The following is a 24584-nucleotide window of genomic DNA, read 5'->3' on the forward strand; positions in this document are numbered from 1 at the left end:
CCAGTTTCTGCTTCTGCCATATTGCCTCACATGCTGTACAGGTAGACCTGCACAGGTGATCTTGTATGTTGATGTTAATGTTATATGTTCCTATGCACTGTCAAATGTCTTTTTTTCTGAACAAGCAAGAAATGTCTTGCAGAACCTTAAAGAGCAGCAAATTGTATAATGGCATAAGCACTGAGGGGTGTAGGTAGCAAGGTCAGGAGGAAATTAAATACAGTACTGACAGGTAATTGCATCATTAACACCAGCTGTTCACAACAAGAATAGGAACACTCCTTTCAGATAAACTTTCTATCTTAATTTCCAGCCAGTTACATATTTGCTTGTTAGACTTTGTTTTTATTATTTTAATAATAATACAAAAATTTACCCATCTGACTGGCTTGCCCTGGCCACTCTGGGTGGCTCCCAACAAAAAATAGTTAAAACACAACACCAGCATCACTTACTGAAAATTTTCCCAAACAGGGCTACCTTCAAATGTGTTTTTAAAAGTCACATAGTTGTTTGTCTCTTTGACATCTGCTGGGATGGCGTTCCACAGGGTAGGTGCAACTACCGAAAAGACCCTCATCCTGGCTTTAATCAGTTGTGTCTAATGCTTAATGTGTCATGCTTAATGACATCATCAGATCCCACCCATCCCCAGTGACATCAAGTCTCAGGTTTGGGCCCTGAAATCTTAATGGTTGGTTTTTTTCTGACCTGGCAACCCTGGTTCCCAGTGCCCAACCAGATCAACTAAAAACTTTAAAATGCCCAGGCAAATAAATAAATGTTGGCATTGATGATTGCAACATTAGCATTGGTTGTGCTCCTAGGGACTTGGAACCACTAACAACTGATCAGCCTCTATTCCTTGATAGTACAGAGACCAAGTATGGGCAAGTGTTGGAATAGCATTCAGGGAACCAGCTAAGGAAAGGACATGAATAAATACTAGGTGTAATTATCAAGAACTAGGTCAGGGACTAGATTTGTTCTTAAAAAAAATCCATGATTTCTTTAGAGTATCGTTATTATAGCTCTACTTTGTGGAATGATCTCCCAAGGAACTGACAATCTGAAATTTGTGTGAGAGACATGTGAAAGATGTATGAATACACTCAGTTTTAAATACTATACAGGATTGTTCAGCTGAGGATAAAGAAAAAAACTAAAGGCTTCACAGGGATGGGTTTTGGAGGAGGGACTTGAATTTTAGAATCAAGGCAGCAGAAGCTTTTATTTTTTTAAATTAATTGTGTTTCTAAACAGGTGCAGTGCCTTTTCCTCATCAGTGAGATGGCAATCAGTATCCATCCATCTGAAATGGCCATACTTTGGAGAAAGTACAAAAACAATACAGGCCCTATTTCCTTCACAGATGTGTAGCAGAAGAAATTCCAGCAGGTGTAGTTTTTTTCCATCCTCAAAGTACTGCGGTTGCCAAGTCCTGCTGCCTCCCTTTTGCAGCTGGTCATCCTCTTCAGGTGGGAGGCTGTGTCTGCATGCTTGAGCGCTAATACTTCTGTCAGTACAGCAGTGACTGGCCACTGCCCCTTTGCGGTCTTAGTTATGGCTAGCTGCTAGCCCACAGCACGTGGTTCAGTTTCCTTTGTTGGAATTTTATGTGACAGGGTTATTGTGTCACTAAGGGACACAGGGAGCGGCACTGCAGTAAACGATATGGCAAGGTGCTTTTTCAAAGAAGGAAATGGATTCTCTGATTCGGGAAAGGAAACACACACTACAAACTATAAGTTACATAATTGTTGTTAGAATTTTTGTTTTGCTGCATTTCCCAAACACTGAAAGCAAGGATTTGGGTGACATTGACTGCAGAACCATAAAACAGAAAATATTCTGGAACGACAGGAAGGATTGGGATAGCAGGCTTGTTGGTTTTTGAATGTCTTATGTAGATTTTTCAATTTCGTTGTTCTGTATGGGACAATGACAATAAAGATGATCATATCATAGGAATACAAAACTGGAAGAGAGGGTAGTTGTTCCATAAGGTTACAAGAACAAAAACCAGCAGCTACACTCTGGTTATTGGCCATTCAACTCTTCTGCTTAAAAACCAAGGAAGAAGAGAGTCCACAACCTCCCAAGGGAGTCCTCTGTCAAAACAGCACTTACTGGCAGAAAGTTCTTCTTGACATTTAGTTGGAATCTCCTTTCTTGTAACTTGAAGCCATTGGTTCAAGTCCTTTGTTGTTATTACCAATGAAATTACAGATGGCCTTTCAGAGTTTTATCTGCTGACATTGGAAAATGTAATATAATAAAAGAATCATAGAGTTGGAAGAGAACACAAGGGCCATTGAGTCCAACCCCCTGCCAAGCAGGAAACACCATCAGAGCACTCCTGACATATGGTTGTCAAGCCTCTGCTTAAAGACCTCCAAAGGAGACTCCACCACACTCCTTGGCAGCAAAATAGAATCATAGAAGGTAAAGGTAAAGGGATGTGGGATGTGGAACTTAACAGGTTAAGTTGTTCCCATGATGCCTCAGCATTCTGACGTCAGTTTTGGAAGCTTGGGAGGAGCTTGGGAGGAGTTTGTCATTCTCACTCTATGCTGTGAGGGGAAAGGAGCAGTTTTATAATGGCTGCAAGCAGTCCTGGTTTATCCGGAGATATGTTGGAATAAACAACTGTAAATAGATAAACCTGTACTGTGTGTGTTTGTCGGAAGCTAAGCTAAGCTACGTGACAGTTTTACACCGCTGTGTGAAACTCTGCTGAGGCGTGACGGAGAGCTCCGAGCGGAAGTGTGCCGGGCGGCCATAAATCGCTAATTGAGGATCGCAAATCAATTAGCGGGAGTCACGGCTGACCTACAAAGTCCAAGAGGTTATGGGTAACCTTAATCACCGATCGTAAAACTGTCATGGGAGGCTGCCGGGAGCTTTGAAATCTGCGGTGTCGAGCAGAGAAGCACGGCAGGAGGCGGAGGCAAGCAAGCAAGCAGCTAGCTGAAAGACGCAAAGGTTTGCCTGTGCTGTGTTGCTGCGGAGTTCGAGAGCAGCAGGAAATCGTCTCTCCGGACGGGGTGCTGGATAAGCTGTGAGTAAGCTTGGGGACCCTTGGGAGAACGGAAGACAATGGCAGGCAGCCAGGTCTTGGAGGACATTCCGTCTGGAAAGCTCACTCTAAGAAGTTGGGCAAGGACGTGAAGTCAGCAAGGGCTGTCTGGGGATGTACTGCTGTGTTTGCTGTGAAGCTTCAGCAGGAGGCCAGAGCCCTGGGGAAGGAATACAAAAGCCTAGAGATGGCTGGAGCCCCTGTTCCTGATGTTTTAGCCTCAAGGAGCGCTGGTGAGCAGGTCGGGGGGGCGAAGGATTCCAAAGGCAAGTTTAAGAAGCCTGCTGGAATGAGATGGCGGTTCAGAGGGGGCAAAGCTGGCAAGGAGTGCTTTTCCGGAAGAAGAAGGAGGAGGAGGCCAGCTGGGAGGAGCCCCGGGCAGTGTTTTTCCACTGGAGTTCAACATCTGCGTGGCAGTTGCCCCCACCGGAGCAGAGAGGCAAGACAGGATGTTGCCAAGTTTGCCAAGGTCAACCAGCTGAGTTCCCATGGGAATCAGTCTGGAAGAGGAGGCCAGCGTGGGAACGCAAGGGAAGGACGTGGCTCAGACACTGGGGAGGGTTGTTTTCTTATCACTGCTTCTATGGCAACTGTGAAGAACAACTCCAGCCAGGACACGGTGACGCGCTGGGTTTTGGATACTACTGTCAGTCGTCACCTGATAAGCGAACCTGCTGGCGAAATGCGGAACTGCAGGGCTGTTTCAACTGGAATGACTGTTATGTTCGCAGACGGAACACAAAAATCAGTCTGTGGTGTGGCTAATGTGTTTTTCTCTCCTTTACAGGAGGAGCTAGAGGTCTACGTTGTGCCGGGACTGAATTGTTGTCTGTTATCTGTACCAGCTCTTGTGAAGCAGGGGTTCAAAATTTGCTTTGAAAATGACACCTGTTCCATTTTCAGAGGAGGGAGACAACTGGTCAACGTGCAGAGGGAGAACAATCTCTTTGTTCTGGAGTCACCTCTGGAGGGTGGTGGGAATGCTGGAAAAGCACAGGTGCAGTGTGCTAAGGTTCCCAGTCATGTGCAAAAGTTGCACAGGTGCGCAAAAGGGTGCGAACTCCGGAAATGTGGGAGGAGGTCCCAAGGGTGCAGGGCATGCAAAGGTGCAAAGGTACTTGGTTTTCCCGGGTTTGGGAGGGTAGCCAAAGAGCCCTTTGAGCTTGTTCACACAGATCTGTCAGGACCCATGAGGTGTGAGAGTCTGGGTGGGGCCAGGTATGTGCTGTCGCTGACAGATGACCACAGCCAGGTTGGCTGGTGTTTCTCTCTCAAATCACAGGGGGAGGTGGCGCAACTGATCCAGGATTGGGTTGCAGAGGTGGAACGAAGGTTCTCCACCAGGGTGCAAGGGTTCAAGAGCGACCGAGGGTCACAGTTTACTGGGTCTGCTCTGGAGGAGTTTTTCAAGGAAAAGGGAATACGTCACCAGGTGACGGGTGCAAAGTCTCAAGGGGAGGAGAGGGAGGCAGAGGCTGATCCCGGTGATGGGGACCAGGTCCAGGATCAGGGTTCAGAACCCGGTGATGGGGACCAGGTCCAGAGTCAGGGGTCAGGGCAGGTTTGGGCATCTCCAAGGGTTGTGAAAGGAATGTCCAGGTGTGAGGCTTCATCTCCTGTAAGCGTAATGGAGAAAGCTCACGGACGGGTTGTCAAGTCAGAGGGGGAAAAGTCTGACGGAGAAGACACAACTGCTGGCCCAAGTGGGTCAGAGGGGTTTCAGGTCACGGGTGCGTGGGAAAGTGTCGCACAGCGTGATTCTGGGAATGTTGAAGGGGTTCAACAGGTGCCTGGGAAAGATGCCGGGAAGGGGCACAAGGCAAAGGGGAAGGTGTTGAACTCAAAAAGGTCTTGTCAGAATGGTTCGGCAAGAGGGGGTGTGGGATGTGGAACTTAACAGGTTAAGTTGTTCCCATGATGCCTCAGCATTCTGACGTCAGTTTTGGAAGCTTGGGAGGAGCTTGGGAGGAGTTTGTCATTCTCACTCTATGCTGTGAGGGGAAAGGAGCAGTTTTATAATGGCTGCAAGCAGTCCTGGTTTATCCGGAGATATGTTGGAATAAACAACTGTAAATAGACAAACCTGTACTGTGTGTGTTTGTCGGAAGCTAAGCTAAGCTACGTGACAGTTTTACACCGCTGTGTGAAACTCTGCTGAGGCGTGACGGAGAGCTCCGAGCGGAAGTGTGCCGGGCGGCCATAAATTGCTAATTGAGGATTGCAAATCAATTAGCGGGAGTCACGGCTGACCTACAAAGTCCAAGAAGGGACCCCTGACCATTAGGTCCAGTCGTGACTGACTGGGTTTTGTTTTTTTTTTAAAAAAATATTATTTGTACCCCGCCCATCTGGCTGGGTTTCCCCAGCCACTCTAGGCGACTTCCATAGAAAGCAAAAATACACTAAAATATTGCGGGGTTGCGGCGCTCATCTCACTTTATTGGCCAAGGGAGCCGGCATACAGCTTCCGGTCATGTGGCCAGCATGACTAAGCTGCTTCTGGCGAACCAGAGCAGCGCACAGACCACCGTTTACCTTCCCGCTGGAGCGATACCTATTTATCTACTTGCACTCTGACGTGCTTTCAAACTGCTAGGTGGGCAGGAGCAGGGACCGAGCAACAGGAGCTCAGCCCGTCGCAGGGATTCGAACCGCCGACCTTCTGATCGGCAAGCCCAAGGCTCTGTGGTTTAACCCACAGCACCACCCGCGTCCCTATAGTGTCCTTTTGGTCAGTGGAGAGTGCATCAGCCCCACCCAGATGGGACCTTAGGCTTCATGGGGCTAGTTCCTCTGATCAGTGTAGAACAGGAACTCTCAGAGGCTCCAACTATCTCCCACTGTTAGTCTTATGTTCACAATGTTATTATTACTAGGTGTTGTACCAGCCTCACCCTCAACGCTTTTCAAGGACTGGCAGTTGCAGTAAGGTTCCACTTCCCCTACTGGCCGCCCAGCACCACCTGATCATTCAATCAGTGTTGACTATCTCCAGAAGTTAACTCTTTGCTGTGTGCTCCACTCTCTGCTGACCAGAAGGACATTTCATGGTAAGTCCAACCTGCCATTCAAGTATCATTCTACAGAATGTTTTAAGGCACTTGAGTGGTTGTCAGTTAAAAGTTCTGAATGCATTTGCAACGTGAACTGATTGACTTCAATGTTTCCTTTTGAACAACTTACCAGGTTACACAAGTGTTTATTTTAATTATATTAAGGGCATTTCACGGTAAGTCGAACCTGCCATTCAAGTACAGTGGTACCTCGGGTTAAGTACTTAATTCGTTCTGGAGGTCCGTTCTCAACCTGAAACTGTTCTTAACCTGAAGCACCATTTTAGCTAATGGAGCCTCCCGCTGCTGCCGCGCCACCGGAGCACGATTTCTGATCTCATCCTGAAGCAAAGTTCTTAACCCGAGGTACTATTTCTGGGTTAGCGGAGTCTGTAACCTGAAGGGTATGTAACCTAAAGCGTATGTAACCCGAGGTACCACTGTATCATTCTACAGTATGTTTTAAGGCACTTGAGTGGTTGTCAGTTAAAAGTTCTGAATGCATTTGCAACGTGAACTGATTGATTTCAATGTTTCCTTTTGAACAACTTACCAGGTTACACAAGTGTTTATTTTAATTACAATGTCAATCCATTGTTTAGGAAAACATGCTGCTTTGAATATAAACATTTTTTTTGTACAAGGCTCTGGATAATATGCTGAGAGGCAGGAGTATCAATTCCCCGTTAAACAATTCATGCCACAAGAGAGCAGATGAAATGCTTTTAGAACTTAAGCTGGCTCACATGAGTGAGCAAAGCTCCATATAAACAAAGCTGGGAGAGGCACAGCCATAGCCCATCTATCCTGAAATGGCATTCCTTTTACAGCTCCAGATATGGTGAGCAGACCCAGCAAACGAGTAAAACACTTCCACCAGGACAATTCCAAATGGAGCTTCCAGCAGATCAGAAAGAAACCGATTTTCCCTGTTCTTGGGCTTTTAAGAGCAGCTTGACAAAAACACGTCACTTTTCACAGCATGCAGCCCAGCAAAAAATATGTTGATTAAAAACCTGCCTACCTATTTCCATGGAGACTACACAGCACGCAGAATTTGTTTAAACCATCTCCATTGTATATAGCAGGGAACCTCTGGCCCATGGGTCAAATTTGGCCAGATATTCTTCCCCAAATGAAACACAGTTTTCCCCAAACCACATCCACGTGCTCAACATCCAGCATCCGATGTGGAGAGCTGGATTGAACTCCCTGGTCCATCAGCTGACAGGCTAGGAGCTCAGTCCCGCTTGGCCACTATTTCCCTGCAGGCCAACTTTGACAGATGAGTAGCACCACCCACCTGCAGGGCAGGGGTGCGTGGGTGGGTCAAAAAGGTTCCCCATCAGTTATACATCATCTTCCTCAAGCTCTGGTGCTGCAAACAAAGTGTCACAATTTGTTTTGCTTTTGGGAGGGGCTGCTTTTCCTACTCCAAACAAGCCAGCACTCATATTGGGTTGGGTAGGAAACTTCATATGACGAAATATCTGCCTGCCATGCAGCTTTTTTTTTAAAAAAAAGGTACAGCAATGCTTTGGGGGTGAGGAGATAAGGGACGGTTACAGATTTACCCTCTAAACTATGCCAGGAAATATGAAGTAACCAGAAATCTCTAAAGCTGAGAGCCATAAAAGGGTTAATTCCCCGGCTAGACTTCCAACACATGCTCAGTGGGGAGGTGGTATCTTCTGATTGGGTGATGGTGACATCATGCTGACAGATCAGAGCCAATCAGGGCCCGCCTTGTCTATTTCAAGCCCTTTCCCAAGCCCCTATAAATCTTTCACTGTGCCTGGTGCAGAGTAGGAGATGGTTTGATGATGAGGGCTTAATTACAGCCGCCTCTGCTGCTCTAGAGAGGAGGAACAGGGATAGGCTTCTGCCAGATGGTTAGGCAGCAAGAAAGCCATTTTGCAGTATTCCTCCATCCACCCCATTAAAATGACAGCCAGCCTGCCTGCCGCCTCCCTTCTCATAGCTACTACCTCAAAGCGTAGGCAGCAGCATGCTAGATTCATCTCATACATGTGCTGTCATGCTCATGCCAATTTGTTGGGGCGTGGATTGCACTGTGAATAAAACACAGCCCCTTACACAAACACACGTTTTAACTGGGCAGCTCAAGTACCCCTCCCCTGTTTATCTGCACATAAAGAGGTTTCTCCTTAGCAAGCTGCTCTTGCGCCCTTTTCTGTTCACAAGAAGGATTGTGTAGAACTTCCGGAGTGGATTAAATCTGAATGGCAACCCCAAAACCGCAGCTTAAGACAGCCACTTCTCCTGGCCTTGCTGGGACTGTCTCCATATCATAAACATTGAAGAATAGTCTAAGTTCTCTTTACTGCCTCAGTGTTGGTTAGGGAGGATAGGCAAGCTTTTGCAAGGATGTGTGGGTGCGCAGGGAGGGATAAACCGAAGACAAGCTCAGTTTGGATAGTCTTTCTTGATATGAATCTGAAGCGGGCAGATCTTGAATGGCTCAGGTGGTGACCCGGCATGTACGCTGCAGATGCAGAAGTACGGAAAGACTTCTCCAAACTTGTCATGGAACGTGTAGATGTGGCTCTTCTGCTCAGTGTCGTAGAATGAGAGCTCCCCTTCGTCACAGTCCAGCTCCACTCGCACTCTCTTGAGGTTCTTCCTGCGCCCGGTCTCTGACAGGACGGCCTGGAAGGACTGGCTTTTCTTGCTCTTAGTACCCTGCATGCGGTACATGTAGCCAAGCCCCAATCGGGAATCGCAGCCAAAGCTCCAGTAGTGGCCACAGGACTTACTGGCCACCCCGATGTACCAGTACTCAATGCTGCCAATATCGACCTCCCAAATGTGAGTCCCTTTGGAGTAGCTCTTGGAGCCCAGGACACAGGGCATGCCCATGGAGAAGCGTTCAGGGACTTCCACCACCAGCTTGTAGTTGCACGTGTTAATGCTGGTGAGATCATCCGAAACTTCCAGCCAACTCTCAGCTGTATTGGGATCAAAGCTGAACGGGACTGCAAAAGGAGACAATCGTTAAGTATGAGGAATATGACAAGAGGGAATTTAAAAGACAAACCAAATCAAGTCAAAAACAGACTTGCCTGCTGCAAAATAGCAAGGATGGAAGCCAGATTGGAACTGCCATTTACAAAGGCATAAAGTCAGATGCTGGAAACAAATGTACTTGAACGTGGCTATAGGCAGTGGGCTGGCAACTTGTTAGAAACCAAATTCTAGACAAGTTGAGCCGGGTACTGGTTAGGACTGAACTGAATCCCCTCCCTTCATTTTCACTGTCTCATAAGACATGACCAGTTGAAATGGGGAGGGGCATGCGATGACAAACCTAGACAGCATCTTAAAAAGCAGAGACATCACCTTGCCAACAAAGGTCCGTATAGTTAAAGCTCTGGTTTTCCCAGTAGTGATGTATGGAAGTGAAAGCTGGACCATAAAGAAGGCTGATCGCCGAAGAATTGATGCTTTTGAATTGAATTATGGTGCTGGAGGAGACTCTTGAGAGTCCCATGGACTGCAAGAAGATCAAACCTATCCATATAGAGGCTCCTGCCATAGCCGCGCGTCACCTCTCCAGCCGGGAGAGTGTGCACGGGGCTAAAGCAGCCCCCCACGACCCTGTCCCGGCTGGAGAGGTGACACCCGGCTATAGAGGCTCTTGCCATAGCCGCGCGTCACCTCTCCAGCCAGGAGAGCGTGCACGGGGCTATGGCATCTTCACTCCATAGGATACACACACATTTCCCCTTCATTTTTGAAGGGGAAAAAGTGCGTCCTATAGAGCGAAAAATAGAATCATAGAATCATAGAGTTGGAAGAGACCACAAGGGCCATCGAGTCCAACCTCCTGCCAAGCAGGAAACACCATCAGAGCACTCCTATAGAATCATAGAACTTGAACCTACGGTAACTTGAACCTATTTCAACACGAGGTATGACTGTATTCCAATTTGTCCCCTCCTAGACACCTCCTGGCACACAAAGCCAGGAGAGAATAAAACAAGGCAGCAGGCATAGTAAGGACACAAGAATGGATATTTCCTCATGAGTAAACCTGCTCTTGAAAAGCCATGTCAGCCTACTACATAGAATGGAGGCCTGGGACACGTATTGTTTTCAATTCACTTGCAAGCCTCTGCCCACATACAGTGGTACCTCGGGTTACATACGCTTCAGGTTACAGACTCCACTAACCCAGAAATAGTACCTCAGGTTAAGAACTTTGCTTCAGGATGAGAACAGAATTCGTGCTCCGGCGGCGCAGCGACAGCAGAAGGCCCCATTAGCTAAAGTGGTGCTTCAGGTTAAGAACAGTTTCCCCAGAGTGGCTGGGGAAACTCAGCCAGATGGGTGGGGTATAAATAATAAATTATTATTATTATTATTATTATTATTATTATTATTATTATTATTATTGTTATTATTGAGAACAGACCTCCGGAACCAATTAAGTACTTAACCCGAGGTACCACTGTACTATGAATAGTGTTGTGAAATGTCAGCACCCTTCTTCAAAATTTAAAAGACAAACACTGGATGTTTTAAACTCCAAATTCCATTAGCATGGCTGCGCTGGCTGGAACTGATGGGGGTTATCCAAAGCATCTGGGAGGACATCAGACTGGTGCAGGCTGATGTAGATGCACTGCTAAATGACCGGCAGAATCCGAAATCAGGGAAGAGAGACGGCGGAAGAGGATTGGAAGAAATTTAAGGACTATCTTGGGAAATATTACAAAATTAATGAATGTTAGATTGATGTTGGATAGAATCTAAGTGGTTATCAGCAATAATGATTAAGATAATTGGGGGGGGGAAAGAAAGAAAGGCGTAAAATTAAGTGAAAATTAAGGGTGAGGATTTGCTGAATGAATAATTTGAATTGGAATACAAAAAGGGGAGGTATGAGGAGGTCCGTGAAATAAGTTAAAAGAAAATAAGACAGTGAAATTATATGTGTTTTTTAATTTTTGTGGGTTTTTTTGTGTCTTTTTTGTATAACCGCTGAAAAGTTAATAAATATATATTTTTTTAAAAAAAGATGTAGATGCACTGCTGCCCTCTGATGGCTACAATAAGCTGCTGCTTACCAAACAATACTCAGCACTGTAGAGGAGATTTCGGAGTGGAAATGCAACTTTCCACTGCAGATCACGCCTCTGTGGCTCTTAACCTATGCATGTGCCCACATTCCTTGACACCTCACTGTTTCTTGGCTCCACACCCCACAAAGCTGCTTTTAAAAGAGAGACAAAACTCAAACGTTGCTTTATTTGTGCCCAGCCTGCCATTAATCTCTCCCCAGTGCTGCCCACTGTCTTCTCCTGGATAAAAGAGCAAGAATGAGACTATTCCCTAGGCTCTATTAATCGCTGTTATCAGTGATTTCACCCATAACTATGCACTGAAGGAACAGTGCCTTTTGCCACAATATGCTGGCTGGAATTTAACCTCTTTCAATTTTAACCTGAGGATTGTCATTTGTTCAGTTTTAATTTTAATTTATTTGAATTAATTTTGGGATGCATTTTAATCGATCAATTGCTTGTTTTTACGCATATTGTATTATTTATATGGTGTTAGCTGCTCTGAGCCCAGCTCCGGCCAGGGAGGACGGGGTACAAATAAAAAAAATATTTATTATTAAGTGTGACATAAAAATTCATTCAGGTGTGAAAAACCTTCACCCACAAAACAGGTACAATTCAGGAGTACTTCTGTCACTTGTTACCTAGGAACCAATTCAAGGGTAAAATACATACTGCAGAGCACCACTAAAAAGTAACATACCCACATCCTGTCACAACATTTTGTGCCAGAAGTTGAGGATTTGCTTAGAATAAAGCATGCAAACTGAGCACCTATTAATACACGCCCAACCAGTTTTCATTGTACAGTGGTACCTCGGGTTAAGTAGTTAATTCGTTCCAGAGGTCTGTTCTTAACCTGAAACTGTTCTTAACCTGAAGCACCACTTTAGCTAATGGGGCCTCCTGCTGCTGGAGCCCGATTTCTGTTCTTATCCTGAAGCAAAGTTCTTAACCTGAGGTACAATTTCTGGGTTAGCGGAGTCTGTAACCTGAAGCGTATGTAACCCGAGGTACCACTGTACCCAAATAAGGATGATTTTCCTCCATTTGGAGTTAATATTTCAGTACAGTCAGGACAAGCAGGGGTGGAATATTACAGCGGTTTTATTCTATGCATCCTTTCATTACGAGAGGAACTTATTTTTTTATAGGAAAGGGCATTATGGAATTATCACCACTACTTGCAATAAGCCACCTCAATGTGTTCTACGGAAGGGATGAAGTGACGTTTATTCATCTAGGTACTGATGACCTTCAGCTTCCATCAGCTGGGAGTTGGAGTCAAAAAACATTTGCTGAAGTGTCACAGATTCCTTTTCTCCTGGCATCTAAGAAACCTACCAACTTTGATGATATTCAGCATCTTCTTCCATACGTTATACTGCAAAGAATCCAAATACTTGGTGACTTCTATGAGAGTCCCTGGTGGAATTGCTTCTGGCTGTTCTACTGTCCAGGCAATTCTAGGAAACACAATTCAGACAAACAAAGAAGTGAGCAAGGGGGACCCAGTTTTAGAAAAAACAAGCATCTTACAGACGGACCAATCCCAAGCCTTCTGAATGCAAATGTCTAGGATCACACAAATGTTCAAAAGACTGTAAATCAACCATCTTCCCATCTCATGCCTACACTCTCCCCCAGTCAGGATTTGTGGGAATCTCAAATCAATTTTATTAAAAAAGATTTGAGCCTTCTTTTGTTGCATGTTTAAAAACATACATTATCAGAATACGCTTATCACTTCTCCAGGGGTGCTTCAATGCTCAGAAATCTGAGATTTCTCTGGGGGCCTCTGCTATCTTGAGAAGCAGCAGGTGGTGACTGCAGAAAAAGCGTTTTCCGTGCTGACTCCTTACCTATGGGAATGTCCTTCCCAAGGTGGTTTCACTGGCACCCTCATTACTATCATTTATGCATTTCTTTCCCCAGGTTTTAAAGATCCCAGAATCTACAATCTTTGGGTTTTAAAAAACTTTTAACCATTCTTGGAGGGAGGGGATGTCCCTAAGTTTTTGCCATTTTAATTTGCGTATTGTTTTTATTACATTTCTGTTAGCTGCCCTTCAGCGGTTCTCAACCTATGGGTCCCCAGATGTTGTTGGACTACAACTCCCATCACCCCTGAGCTCTGGCCTTGCTAGCTAGGGGTGATGGGAGTTGTAGTTCAACATCTGGGGACCCACCATGATTGTCCTGATGGTGCAGATTATAAAATAGTCCAAATAAAAACACACACACATTTTTCCATTATGTGTGGTGTTCGGAGAATAGCTTCTGCATTCAGTACAAAAGGAAGATGGAACCCATTCATGCACACAAATGGGTTGTTTTAAAACAATGGAGTTATTGTTGTTGTTATGGGGGGGAGTTAAATATATCACTGACTACATGCATACAGAGCAATTACCCAAACTAAGCAACTATGTACAGTAGAATAAAACAGGCTAATTGCATCCTGCTTTCCCTCACACTGAGCTGTCCCTTCTATCTACATATGTTAGATTGGCTGGAAGGCATAAAAAATGCCAGCTGTGTGTGTTCCTTGTATTCTGAGACCCACCTTGATCTGAATGTCAATGCAAGTTGTGGGCTAATTAAAGCCTTGAAGTTACCTCCCGTTCTGCATTTTAACCCACAAACATCCAAACCTCCGTTAATTAATTTGTGACACCTTTCAACTTGTTTCTCCTGATAGGCAAAACTATGAGGCAACATATTAATGCCATAATCCCCAAGTCAACCACATACAGGATTTTTAGTTTTAAAAACAGGCAATTTCCTTCAGGTGGCACTGTAGGTTAAACCACAGAGCCTAGGACTTGCCTATCAGAACGTTGGCGGTTCGAATCCCCGCGACGGGGTGAGCTCCCGTTGCTTGGTCCCTGCTCCTGCCAACCTAGCAGTTCGAAAGCACGTCAAAGTGCAAGTAGACAAATAGGTACCACTCCGGCGGGAAGGTAAACAGCGTTTCCATGTGCTGCTCTGGTTTGCCAGAAGCGGCTTAGTCCTGCTGGCCACAGGACCCGGAAGCTGTATGCTGGCTCCCTCTGCCAGTAAAGCGAGATGAGCGCCGCAACCCCAGAGTCGGTCACGACTGGACCTAATGGTCAGGGGTCCCTTTACCTTTACCTTTTTATTTCCTTCACAATAGGTAAGAAATCTAATAAATGACAACAAACCTGCGTTTCCGGTTTTTGTGTTTCTGTAAGAAAAAGAAGAAGGTAGAATCAGAGAAGAAACCATTACTGAGAAACTCTATTAAAAGTTTCAAGGGGGTTTGGGGAAGGGCTGTACACCATCCGACCAAGAAGACAAGACTTCAGAATCAGAGGCATCGTTCAGAGGAAGAAGAAGAAGAAGAAGAAGAGTTTGGATTTGATATCCCGCCTTTCACTCCCTTCAAGGAGTCTCAAAGCGGCTAACATTCTCCTTTCCCTTCCTCCCCCACAACAAACACTCTGTGAGGTGAGTGGGGCTGAGAGACTTCAAAGAAGTGTGACTGGCCCAAGGTCACCCAGCAGCTGCATGTGGAGGAGTGGAGACACGAACCCGGTTCCCCAGATTACGTGACTACCGCTCTTAACCACTACACCACACTGGCTCCATAGAGGATTGGGGGGGGGGGTTGGGGGGGTACAGAAGGAAGAAATCTTCCCATTTCATATGGGATATGGAGCCAGATGCCCACCAGCCTTACCTTGAGGAAGGAAACGTCATCCTCCTTCAGGTCAGCATGTAGCTGGCCCACTTCCTGTACCAAGACATTGCTTTCTTCCGATAGCTTCCTGATTTTGTCTTCAATCAGGTCCTGCTTCTTCTGGGCCTCCTCCCGCAACTCTTCCAGCATAGTCTTCTCCTCATTCTGCAGGAACTTGTGCAGTTGTTCAAACTGCTTTTTAATCTCCTTCTCCAATCTAGCAGTTTCTTCCTGAAGACAGGTAGCAGGGGAGAGTAAGAAAGACAAAATAAAGCAAGGATGTAGCTTCAAATGCAGGACAGTTCTGCAGAATAAGAGACGCAAGCCATAACAGAGATCTTCTAAGTGGGAATCAATAAGGTGCTTAGGACTCTTATAATTCATCAGCGCCCGGTGCGATACCAGCTGCACTGGCTCCCAGTGGAGTACAGGATCAGGTTTAAGGTGCTGGTTCTAACCTTTAAAGCCCTATACGGCCTAGGACCCTCGTACCTATGGAGCTGTCTCCTGGTATGTCCCACAGAGGACCATATGGTCTTCAAATAAAAACATCTTGGAGAGAACAGTAAGAGCTGTTCGACAGTGGAATTTGCTGCCAAGGAGTGTGGTGGAGTCTCCTTCTTTGGAGGTCTTTAAGCAGAGGCTTGACAACCATATGTCAGGAGTGCTCTGGCGGTGTTTCCTGCTTGGCAGGGGGTTGGACTCGATGGCCCTTGTGGTCTCTTCCAACTCTATGATTCTATGATTCTATGATCCTGGGCCACAGGGAGGTTAGGCTGGCTTCAACCAGAGCCAGGGCTTTTTTGGCCATTGCCCCAATCTGGTGGAACGCTCTTGTTACAAGAGACTAGGGCCCTGCGGGTCTTGATATCTTTCTGCAGGGCCTGCAAGATGGAGCTGTCCCGCCAGGCCTTTGGCCAAGGCACAGTCTGACCACCTCCTCCTGTAACCCTCATAGAACTCTAGCCCAATGGTTGCCAATAATTGGACTCTGAATTGATTTTAGAATGAATTGATTTTAGAATGCATTTCAACTAATTGATTGTGATTTTATGTAAATGGTGTTATTTTTATTGCTGTTAGCCGCTCTGAGCCCGGCTTCAGCTGGGGAGGGTGGGATATAAATAAAATTTCATTATTATTATCATTATTCAATAGTTCTAAGAGTTTGCAAACAAATATATACCACTGCAGCGCAACACAACGCAATGTGCAAAAGAGACCTTACACATCAGAGCTTCTCCTGAGCTACTGCGGCAGTGGCAGAAATAGCTTCAGCCAGAGTTGGGGAAGGCCACAGCTCAGTGGTAGAGCACAGGCTTGGTATGCAAAAAGTCCCATGTTATATTCCCAGCATTTCCAGGCAAGATTGGGAATGCCCGCTGCCTGAAACCCTGGGGAGCCACTTGTGGGAATGTTCAGGGATGCAGGAGAGGATATATTGTTTGATTATAGCCTTTCCAACTTGTATAAACAAGTTCGCAATTTAGCAAAGTGACATTCCCCTTTTTAAACTCACAGTGGATGCGTTTGCTCAGGCTCGCTAAAGCCTCTTTAATAACTGTTCTGGTAATTTCCCCTTATTCCCTCATAAAAGATAAGACACGACACAGTCTTCTATAAAAGTATAAAAAGAGTTTACTCACTCACATTCTGTTCACAATCGGATCCCAGAAGGCAGACTTAGCTTAGAAAAGTAACATACACCTGGAAACTATCTCATAAGGAGACAGTCCCTTTGTCCTCTCTTGGCTGTAGGCCAAGAGAGCATCTTTGGCTAAGCTGATGTTGCTTCTTCAATGCATGTAATCAAAAAGAGAAGGCTGCCCTACCCTGTGCTTTTGTCATTACCTGCACAGGTCAGGCCACGCCCACCTCTAGTCACATGCAGAGGAAGTCTGTCCCAGCCCAGAAGGAAACAGGAAGTTGACCTGCTGGCTGGACAAACATTCCTCCCCATGTGTAAACATGTTCTCTCTAGGAATGTTGTACTTGACTGCTCTTGTGTCTCACATCCAACACCACTGCCAATCATTGATCACAGGGTGGTTCAGAACATAAACATATAAAATATCTTCACAGTATGGAGCAGGGAAGGCTTGAATACCTTGTCCCTCCCAATCCATAGCCACACACAAGCATCATGGAAGGGGAGGTCTCTTGGATATACCGAGTGCTTGGAGGTGTGCCCTAGAACAGTGCGCTACACAATTGGGAGCTCAGAGTCAGATGCTCACCTTGTTGTGGTTTGCAATGAGCCTGTAATCAGACTTTATTCTTCCAAATTCTTGCACCTTGTCTTGCAGGGAGCTTTCCATGTCTTTGCACTTAGCCTGGAATTAAGGCAGAGAAGAAAGAGCTTAGCATCTTACACTACATGTTTCCTATTTCTAGGAAAAGGGAAAGCTCATATATTACAATACAGAATTAACTCTCCTGAAATGCCTGAGCAGCAGTCCCTAGCAGTAGCTGGCTGCACTTCTGTCACAGAACACTCACGAATCTTCAAAAAACAGAACAACTACAAACAGCTCATCTTCAGGCTCCCTCAGAAGTGGTAGACTCATCTTCCTTGGAGGTTTTTAAGCAGAGGTTAGATGGCCATCTGTCATGGATGCTTTAGCTGAGATTCCTCCATCGCAGTGGGTTGGACTATGAGATGACATGAATGGATAGAGACAGAACAGGGACCCACAAGTGTGGCTTGCAATACAAACTCTCATCACTATGAGTGGTCAGGCATCATCATCATCATCATCACATTGGCCTTAAAGGTAAAGGTAAAGTCGTGGCCAACTCTAGGGTTGCGGCGCTCATCTCACTTTATTGGCCGAGGGAGCCAGCGTAGAGCTTCCGGGTCATGTGGCCAGCATGACTAAGCTGCTACTGGCGAACTAGAGCAGCGCACGGAAATGCCGTTTACCTTTCCGCCGGAGCGGTACCTATTTATCTACTTGCACTTTGACATGCTTTTGAACTGCTAGGTTGGCAGGAGCAGGGACCGAGCAACGGGAGATAACCCTGTCACAGGGATTCGAACCACTGGCCTTCTGATCGGCAAGTCCTAGGCTCTGTGGTTTAACCCACAGCGCCACCCGCATCCCTTACAGGAAAGGTGTTGCTGTTTTGAGTACAAGGGGTCAGATGAAGCATGCACACCAAGCTTTCCACTATATGCAAAATCTCAAGAAACATGCAACATTTCTAGGACACGTGGAATCAAATTATTAATAGCTCAAGAACAACACTTATATTCTACATTTGTGAAACCGTGGGTGAACCTTTCATTGTGCCTTAGAGGGCTGTCAGGGGACAGACAGAAGTGCTTTGGGGGCAAAACACATCACATGGCCCTGGTGATTTCTGGTTTACACTATTATCTTCAGAACCTGGGGGGGGGGGTGCTCCCCAAAACACAAGCCAATTTGTCATTCTTACACACGGAATTATAAACCATGCAGTTCTCCCTCCTAACCCATGGAGACTGGAATTAGACATGAGGCTGGGTGATTCACAGCAAACTCATACTGTGTCAGAGACAGATGGAAACTTTGCCGGGAAAGTGTGACTCAAAATGCACACCGCTTCCTTTAGCCTCCAGCATCCCTTCCCACCACTTCAAAACCCATCTCAAGCTCGCTATCCTTTCTTCCAAGCCACAACAGCCATCTTTCAATACAGCAAGCCGATACAACCATCTCAAAGAGCCTCTCCCCATGGGGCTCAAAATCCATTTGGAGCCTCAGTTCCAAAGCAAAGCTTGACTGCATCGCTATCTTGAGATACACCCCAAAATCAGGGCAACCCACCACTGGTGGTTCCAAGGCTGGTTTTCAGTATACTGCAAAACGTTTTAGAATACCCACATGGGAAATAGCCAGGAACCAACAAAATTTGCCAAACTGAAACAAGCAATATTGTTGGCATTTCACACAGCAACAGGAAACTTGGCACAAAATCTGGTTCGCCCCACCCATGGAGGTTTAGCAATTTTGGCACGTTACACTGGATTTCCATCTGGTTTGTAGAGATTTCGAGTTTTTATTTTGCAAGTCAGCTTGCAAGCCCTACAACATCCACATGGAGTTTTTCAGAGATAAGTTCTGTGGGTCCACACAGTTGCTCTCGGGCTGGAGTACATCTCCCCACGACTGGGGCTTGGAGAGCCATAGGTTCTCTAGGGGAAAAGCTTTAAAATATGCAGTCGTCATCTGCTGAAGAGTCAGCACCCTAAATGGGGACTTCAGTGGATCTCCTGATGATTCAGTAGGGCTCTGATTCTGTAGTTAGAAACCCTCTCCCTCGGAAACTGCCTGGCTACTTCATTATCTCATTCCATCATCAAGTGGGCATTTTTATTTTGGGAACATTTCCCCAACTTTTGAATTGGAGGAAGTATTACAGATGGCGAGATACGTTAAGCTGGAAACAGTTGCATGATCCAAGTCGCTGCTGTTTTCCATCTAACCAAAGCTCTGTGTTTCTGCAACCACCCTGGAGAATGTTGTGGCAGAAAATGGGTTATAACATTAAAATAGAAACGCTTCTGCAAGTTTTTTTTTTTTTTAAGCGCATGTCATTTTAGTGATTGTGGTCCTCGGCTTTCGTAAGGGAGCATTTGTGAGTTTGTTTGGGTTTTTAATGCATGAATATATGCCTATGTTGCAATAGTCAAGATGAGTTGTATTTTATTTCAACAGCAGGGAAAAGAGGGAAAAGGATTAGGATTAGGAAATGTTTTCTGGCACCTCAGCAGCCCCCAAATCCTTAAGCTCCATCAGTCCAATCCACTGGTCCAAAGAAGAACTGTACTTCAGCTGCAGAACAACTGCTCTACATATAGAAGGTCCCCAGCATCTCTCATTTCCAGGCAGGACTCTTAATCTAGCCCAGCCTTGTCTGCACTGAGACAAAAGTCTCCCTTCCCTAGCCTTAACTGGAGATGCCTGGGATCTTAACTGTTTATCAGCTCCATCTGGTATGCAGGCTGAGACCCTACCTGCCTGCAGACTGTCTTGCCAGAGTGGTGCATGCTCTAGTTATCTCTCCCTTGGACTACTGTAATGCGCTCCACATGGGGTTACCTTTGAAGGTGACCCGGAAATACAACTAATCCACAATGCGGCAGCCAGACTGGTGACTGGGAGCGGCCGCCGAGACCACATAACACCGGTCTTGAAAGACCTACATTGGCTCCCAGTACATTTCCGAACACAATTCAAAGTGTTGGTGCTGACCTTTAAAGCCCTAAATGGCCTCGGTCCAGTATACCTGAAGGAGCGTCTCCACCCCCCTCGTTCAGCCCGGACACTGAGATCCAGCGCCGAGGGCCTTCTGGCGGTTCCCTTGCTGCGAGAAGCCAAGTTACAGGGAACCAGGCAGAGGGCCTTCTTGGTGGTGGCACCCGCCCTGTGGAATGCCCTCCCACCAGATGTCAAAGAGAAGAACAACTAGCAGACTTTTAGAAGACATCTGAAGGCAGCCCTGTTTAGGGAAGCTTTTAATGTTTAATAGGTTATTGTATTTTAGTGTTCTGTTGGAAGCCGCCCAGAGTGGCTGGGGAAGCCCAGCCAGATGGGCGGGGTATAAATAATAAATTAATTAATTATTATTATTATTATTATTATTATTAACTGGTATCAAATCACCGAACCTGTGACTTTCTGCATGAAAAGCGGTTGCTCTGCCACTGAGCTACAGCCCTCCCCATCCCATTTGCTATGGGGGTATCAAAGTTGGGACCCCAAGGGTCATCTAGTCCAACCCCCTGCAATGCAGGAATCGCAACTAGATAATACATGGCAGGTGGCCATCCAGCCTCTGCTTAAAAACCTCCAAGGAAGGACAGTCCGCAACCTCCCGGGGGAGGAACAAACATCACTCATATCACACGAAGCAGGGTCCTCGTGCAACAAATTCCTACACCCCCAATCATTGGTAAGGAGAAGGCTTTGAGAAGGCAGCCCCAATTCATGCAGCTAGTGGTGTTTGAGAATATTATGGTGGCTGGGAGAGGAACTTGCCAGTGGGTGCCCATCACCACTATGGCAAACGCAATAATAATAATAATAATAATAATACTTTATTATTCTTACCCCTCCATCTGGCTGGGTTTCTCCAGCCACTCTGGGCAGCTTCCAACAGATTAAAAAAACAACAATAACCTGTTAAACATTAAAAGCTTCCCTAAACAGGGCTGCCTTCAGACGCAACATGCTGTCTGGCCTAAAAGATGGGCAAGTGGGGGGTACAGAGGCTGGCATTGCTAAACATCCATCAGAAGGAGGTTCCAGAGATTTAAAGCAGCCTTTGTGTGCAGCCAAGGTAGAACATGATATGCTCCTGGTCCATCTGTCTTTGGGCCTCCAAGCGTTACGGAACTACAGCTCCCACCAACTTCAGCAAGCACAGCCAGTGATAATTGGAATTGTAGCAGGCCAAAGGTTCCCCACATCCAGTCTGAGCTGATCTCAAATTACACACAGTTTCTCCCTCTTACAGCGTCCAGGAATTGTAGAATTGGAAGGGATCCCAAGCATTATCTAGTCCAGCCCCCTGCAATCACAACTAAAAAACCCTGATAGGCCATTCAAAGGTCTGCTTAAAGGTAAAGGTAAAGGGACCCCTGACCGTTAGGTCCAGTCGCAGACAACTCTGGGGTTGCGGCGCTCATCTCGCTTTACCGGCCAAGGGAGCCGGCGTACAGCTTCCGGGTCATGTGGCCAGCATGACTTAGCCGCTTCTGGCAAACCAGAGCAGCGCATGGAAACACCGTTTACCTTCCCGCGGGAGTGGTACCTATTTATCTACTTGCACTTTGATGTGCTTTGGAACTGCTAGGTTGGCAGGAGCAGGGACAGAGCAATGGGAGCTCACCCCGTCGCGGGGATTCAAACTACCGACCTTCTGATCGGCAAGTCCTAGGCTCTGTGGTTTAACTCACAGTGCCACCCACAACGCCACCCACGTCCATTTTAGGTGAATTTTAGGTACATTTTGAAGGTAAAGGGACCTGCTGACCATTAGGTCCAGTCGCGGACGACTCTGGGGTTGCAGCGCTCATCTCGCTTTGCTGGCCGAGGGAGCCGGCGTACAGCTTCAGGGTCATGTGGCCAGCATGACTTAGCCGCTTCTGGCAAACCAGAGCAGCGCACGGAAACACCGTTTACCTTCCCACCGGAGTGGTACCTATTTGTCTACTTGCACTTTGACGTGCTTTCGAACTGCTTGGTTGGCAGGAGTAGGGACCGAGCAACGGGAACTCACCCCGTCGCGGGGATTCAAACCGCCAACCTTCTGATCGGCAAGCCCTAGGCTCTGGGGTTTAACCCACAGCGCCACCCACGTCCCTTTAAGGTCTGCTTAGAAACCTCCAATGAAGCCCGCCAACTCTTAGAGGACCTTCTTGCACCATCCAGACCCCCAGGGGAGCTTACCCTGTAGTTCTTGGCCATCTCTGCCACGGGCTTCATCCTGTGGTCCGCATGCTGCTTGGAGCTTTGGCACACAAAGCAGACCAGCTCCTTGTCCTCCAGGCAGAAGAGCTTGGCTTCCTCTCCGTGCACAGGACAGCGGGCAGAGGACTCCCCAGCCTCACCCTGCTGCTGCTGCTGCTGTTTCTTCTCCTGCAAGAGGAACATCTCCACAATGTTGGCCAGGGTGTGGTTGGTGCGGAGCTCCTCTGGGGAGCAGGCTGCCTTGCACACCGGGCAGACATGGTGGGCCTGATCCTCCCAGGACCGGCTGACGCAGCCTTTGCAAAAGTTGTGCCCGCAGCGGAGGGTGACGGCGTCTTTGAAGGGCTCGTAGCAGATGGGGCACAGAAGCTCCTCCTTGATCGTAGTTGCGGGGGGCAAGGACCGGGCAAAAGAGGCTTGCTTGGCCATGGGTTTGCTGCAAGAGACAAAAGGAACAACTCAGTTGCAAAGATCCAAGAGACAACCAGCTGTTGCTGCTCCCCCAGCTTATGACTCACAGCTGCAGGCTGCTAATAAACTTTCCAAGCCCCACCCTAGTTTATTTTGCCATTTGAATACGGAAACTGATTCTGACTGACAGCGCACGGGGCCAGTGGGAAAAGGAGCGGGTGCCGCCCATCCAGGGCATCTTTCCAAGCCTCTGGAGCTGGAAATGGGTTTCCTCTTGAGCAGGAATTGACGCAGCGAATAGGAAAGCCCCGGAGGCGGAGAAGGGGATTTTGCGCGCTCCCTTCTGCACCGCCTTGACTCAGGAACAGGCCTTGCTGTTGCAAGCGGCTGAGCAGCAACCCCAGGAGAGCGTTTACTCGGGAGTAACCTCCCCCTGTTTCCTAGGGTCTCTTCAAAGCCCCCCACCCCTGAATGCTGAGCGCTCCGGCAAAACTGGACTTCGTAGGGAGCGGGTTTGGGTTTCCGGCGGTCCCCATCCCAAACACGCTTCCGCGGGAGGAGGGGCCTGCGCCCGCGTGTCTACACACACTCGCTCCGGAGCAAATCTCTTCGAACGTTCCGGATGGTCAAAATTCGATTCAAGGGCGTTTCGATTTGAGAAACTTAACAGGAGCTACAGTTTTGCAAACATGGAATCTGTTTGGGGACTAGGAACTGGGAGAGACCGGGGTTCAAATTCCACCTTACACCCGGCCATGGAGCTTACTGGGTGACCTTTGGCCAGTCACCCTGTAGACAGGGATGCGAGGGTAAAATGTACTATGTACATGGACCACTTTGAGCTCCAGGGAAGGGAGGTGGAGTGTAACGCAACAAATAATTTTGGAACAAATATTGTTGGGCTGCACGCGATTTGCTTCGGAGTAAACGCTAACTTGGGCTGGGGCTGCATGTTCTACGCGCGACAGAAAGCAGAAGCGAGCTTTTATTCTAATTTTAAAAACACAACAACCCGAGAATAAAAGGGGAGGGGAAAACCAGATATTTCCCAACTAGAAAGAAGAAGTGAGCTGTTCTTTTTAAAAACAGGGAATAAAAAAAATAAAATCAGGGGGATGTTTCCTAACTAGAGAGCTGGAGCGACCTCTACTTAAAATGGGAATAAAAGAGCGGGGGACGCAACCAGCCGCGGCTTTGCTTTCCAATCCGAGAGGCGCCGGGAAGGGACGAAGGAAAACGCGCGCGCGCTATTCGTGTAAACCGGCCGTTATTGGCAAGCGATCAGGAGCGACTCCGGAGCCAAGTTTGCCAGGCGCAGAGGACCGAATGGTGAAGCCACCGCTCCGGCTTGGGCGGCTTACCAGGTCGGGCCACGTGGGCTGCTGGTCCAGGGGGCGCGCGTGCACCTTTGCAGCATCATCGGGGCAGGTTATCCCTCTCCCACCCCGAATCTCCTCCCGTCCCTTACCTTGGCTCGTTGCTGGGCAAAGCAGGCAGACACCTCTGGCAGCAAGTCCTGGTGCTCCTTCGGCGGCGGGGGCTGCGGGCCAGCTCGCCCGCGAACAAGGAAGCCATGGCCACCGCTTGCAGATGACTCCCTCTTTTCTTTCTTTTGCAAAAGTAGCTGGCAACCCCCCGTTGCAGAGCGAAAGAGGTCGCGAGCCTCCGTCTTTCCTTTTATGTCCCGGAGGCGAGTCGGACGGGGCTGCAGGCTCCGCCCAGCTCAAGCTGGGGAAAGGCAGCTGCTCCGAGCCGGTTGAGCGAGCCAGATCTCATACCTGTGCCAAGGAGGCT

General features: G+C 47.3%; 2 protein-coding genes and 1 long non-coding RNA gene across 4 annotated transcripts in view; 1 reads left to right on the forward strand and 2 right to left on the reverse strand.

The window, feature by feature from the left end:
* The window catches only part of LOC309529581 (E3 ubiquitin-protein ligase RNF212B-like), a 29146-nt gene extending 28587 nt beyond the window's left edge, over positions 1 to 559 (reverse strand). The window contains exon 1 of the mRNA XM_082217954.1: positions 456 to 559. The gene's annotated coding sequence lies outside the window, so the exon portion shown is untranslated. The remainder of the gene's footprint in view (positions 1 to 455) is intronic.
* Positions 62 to 7643, forward strand: LOC309529708. 2 transcript variants are annotated; one of them, XR_014218345.1, is made up of 3 exons: positions 62 to 232; positions 1264 to 2291; positions 5801 to 7643. It is a non-coding gene; the product is annotated as an uncharacterized lncRNA (long non-coding RNA). The 2 variants fall into 2 exon arrangements; XR_014218346.1 differs by lacking the exon at positions 62 to 232 and having other exon boundaries at positions 699 to 2291.
* Positions 6686 to 24563, reverse strand: TRIM35 (tripartite motif containing 35). The gene is made up of 7 exons (XM_082217660.1): positions 24259 to 24563; positions 22359 to 22815; positions 17160 to 17255; positions 14923 to 15153; positions 14405 to 14427; positions 12564 to 12685; positions 6686 to 9128 (listed from the first exon to the last, which is right to left on the reverse strand). The coding sequence occupies exons 1-7, from the start codon at positions 24363 to 24365 to the stop codon at positions 8560 to 8562; spliced, it is 1605 nt and encodes a 534-aa protein (XP_082073786.1). The 5' UTR covers positions 24366 to 24563; the 3' UTR covers positions 6686 to 8559.
* Positions 24564 to 24584: the final 21 nt, after the last annotated feature.

Source organism: Podarcis vaucheri (assembly GCF_965113315.1).
Source record: "Podarcis vaucheri genome assembly, chromosome: 3".
Taxonomy (NCBI): Eukaryota; Metazoa; Chordata; class Lepidosauria; order Squamata; family Lacertidae; genus Podarcis; species Podarcis vaucheri.

Coding starts and splice junctions, on each gene's coding strand:
- TRIM35 (XM_082217660.1), bottom strand. CDS start 24,365: ATGGCTTCCTTGTTCGCGGGCGAGCTGGCCCGCAGCCCCCGCCGCCGA. Junction 15,154..17,159: donor TCATTGCAAACCACAACAAG/GTGAGCATCTGA, acceptor ACCTGTCTTCAG/GAAGAAACTGCTAGATTGGA. Junction 14,428..14,922: donor ATGACGTTTCCTTCCTCAAG/GTAAGGCTGGTG, acceptor TTTTTCTTACAG/AAACACAAAAACCGGAAACG.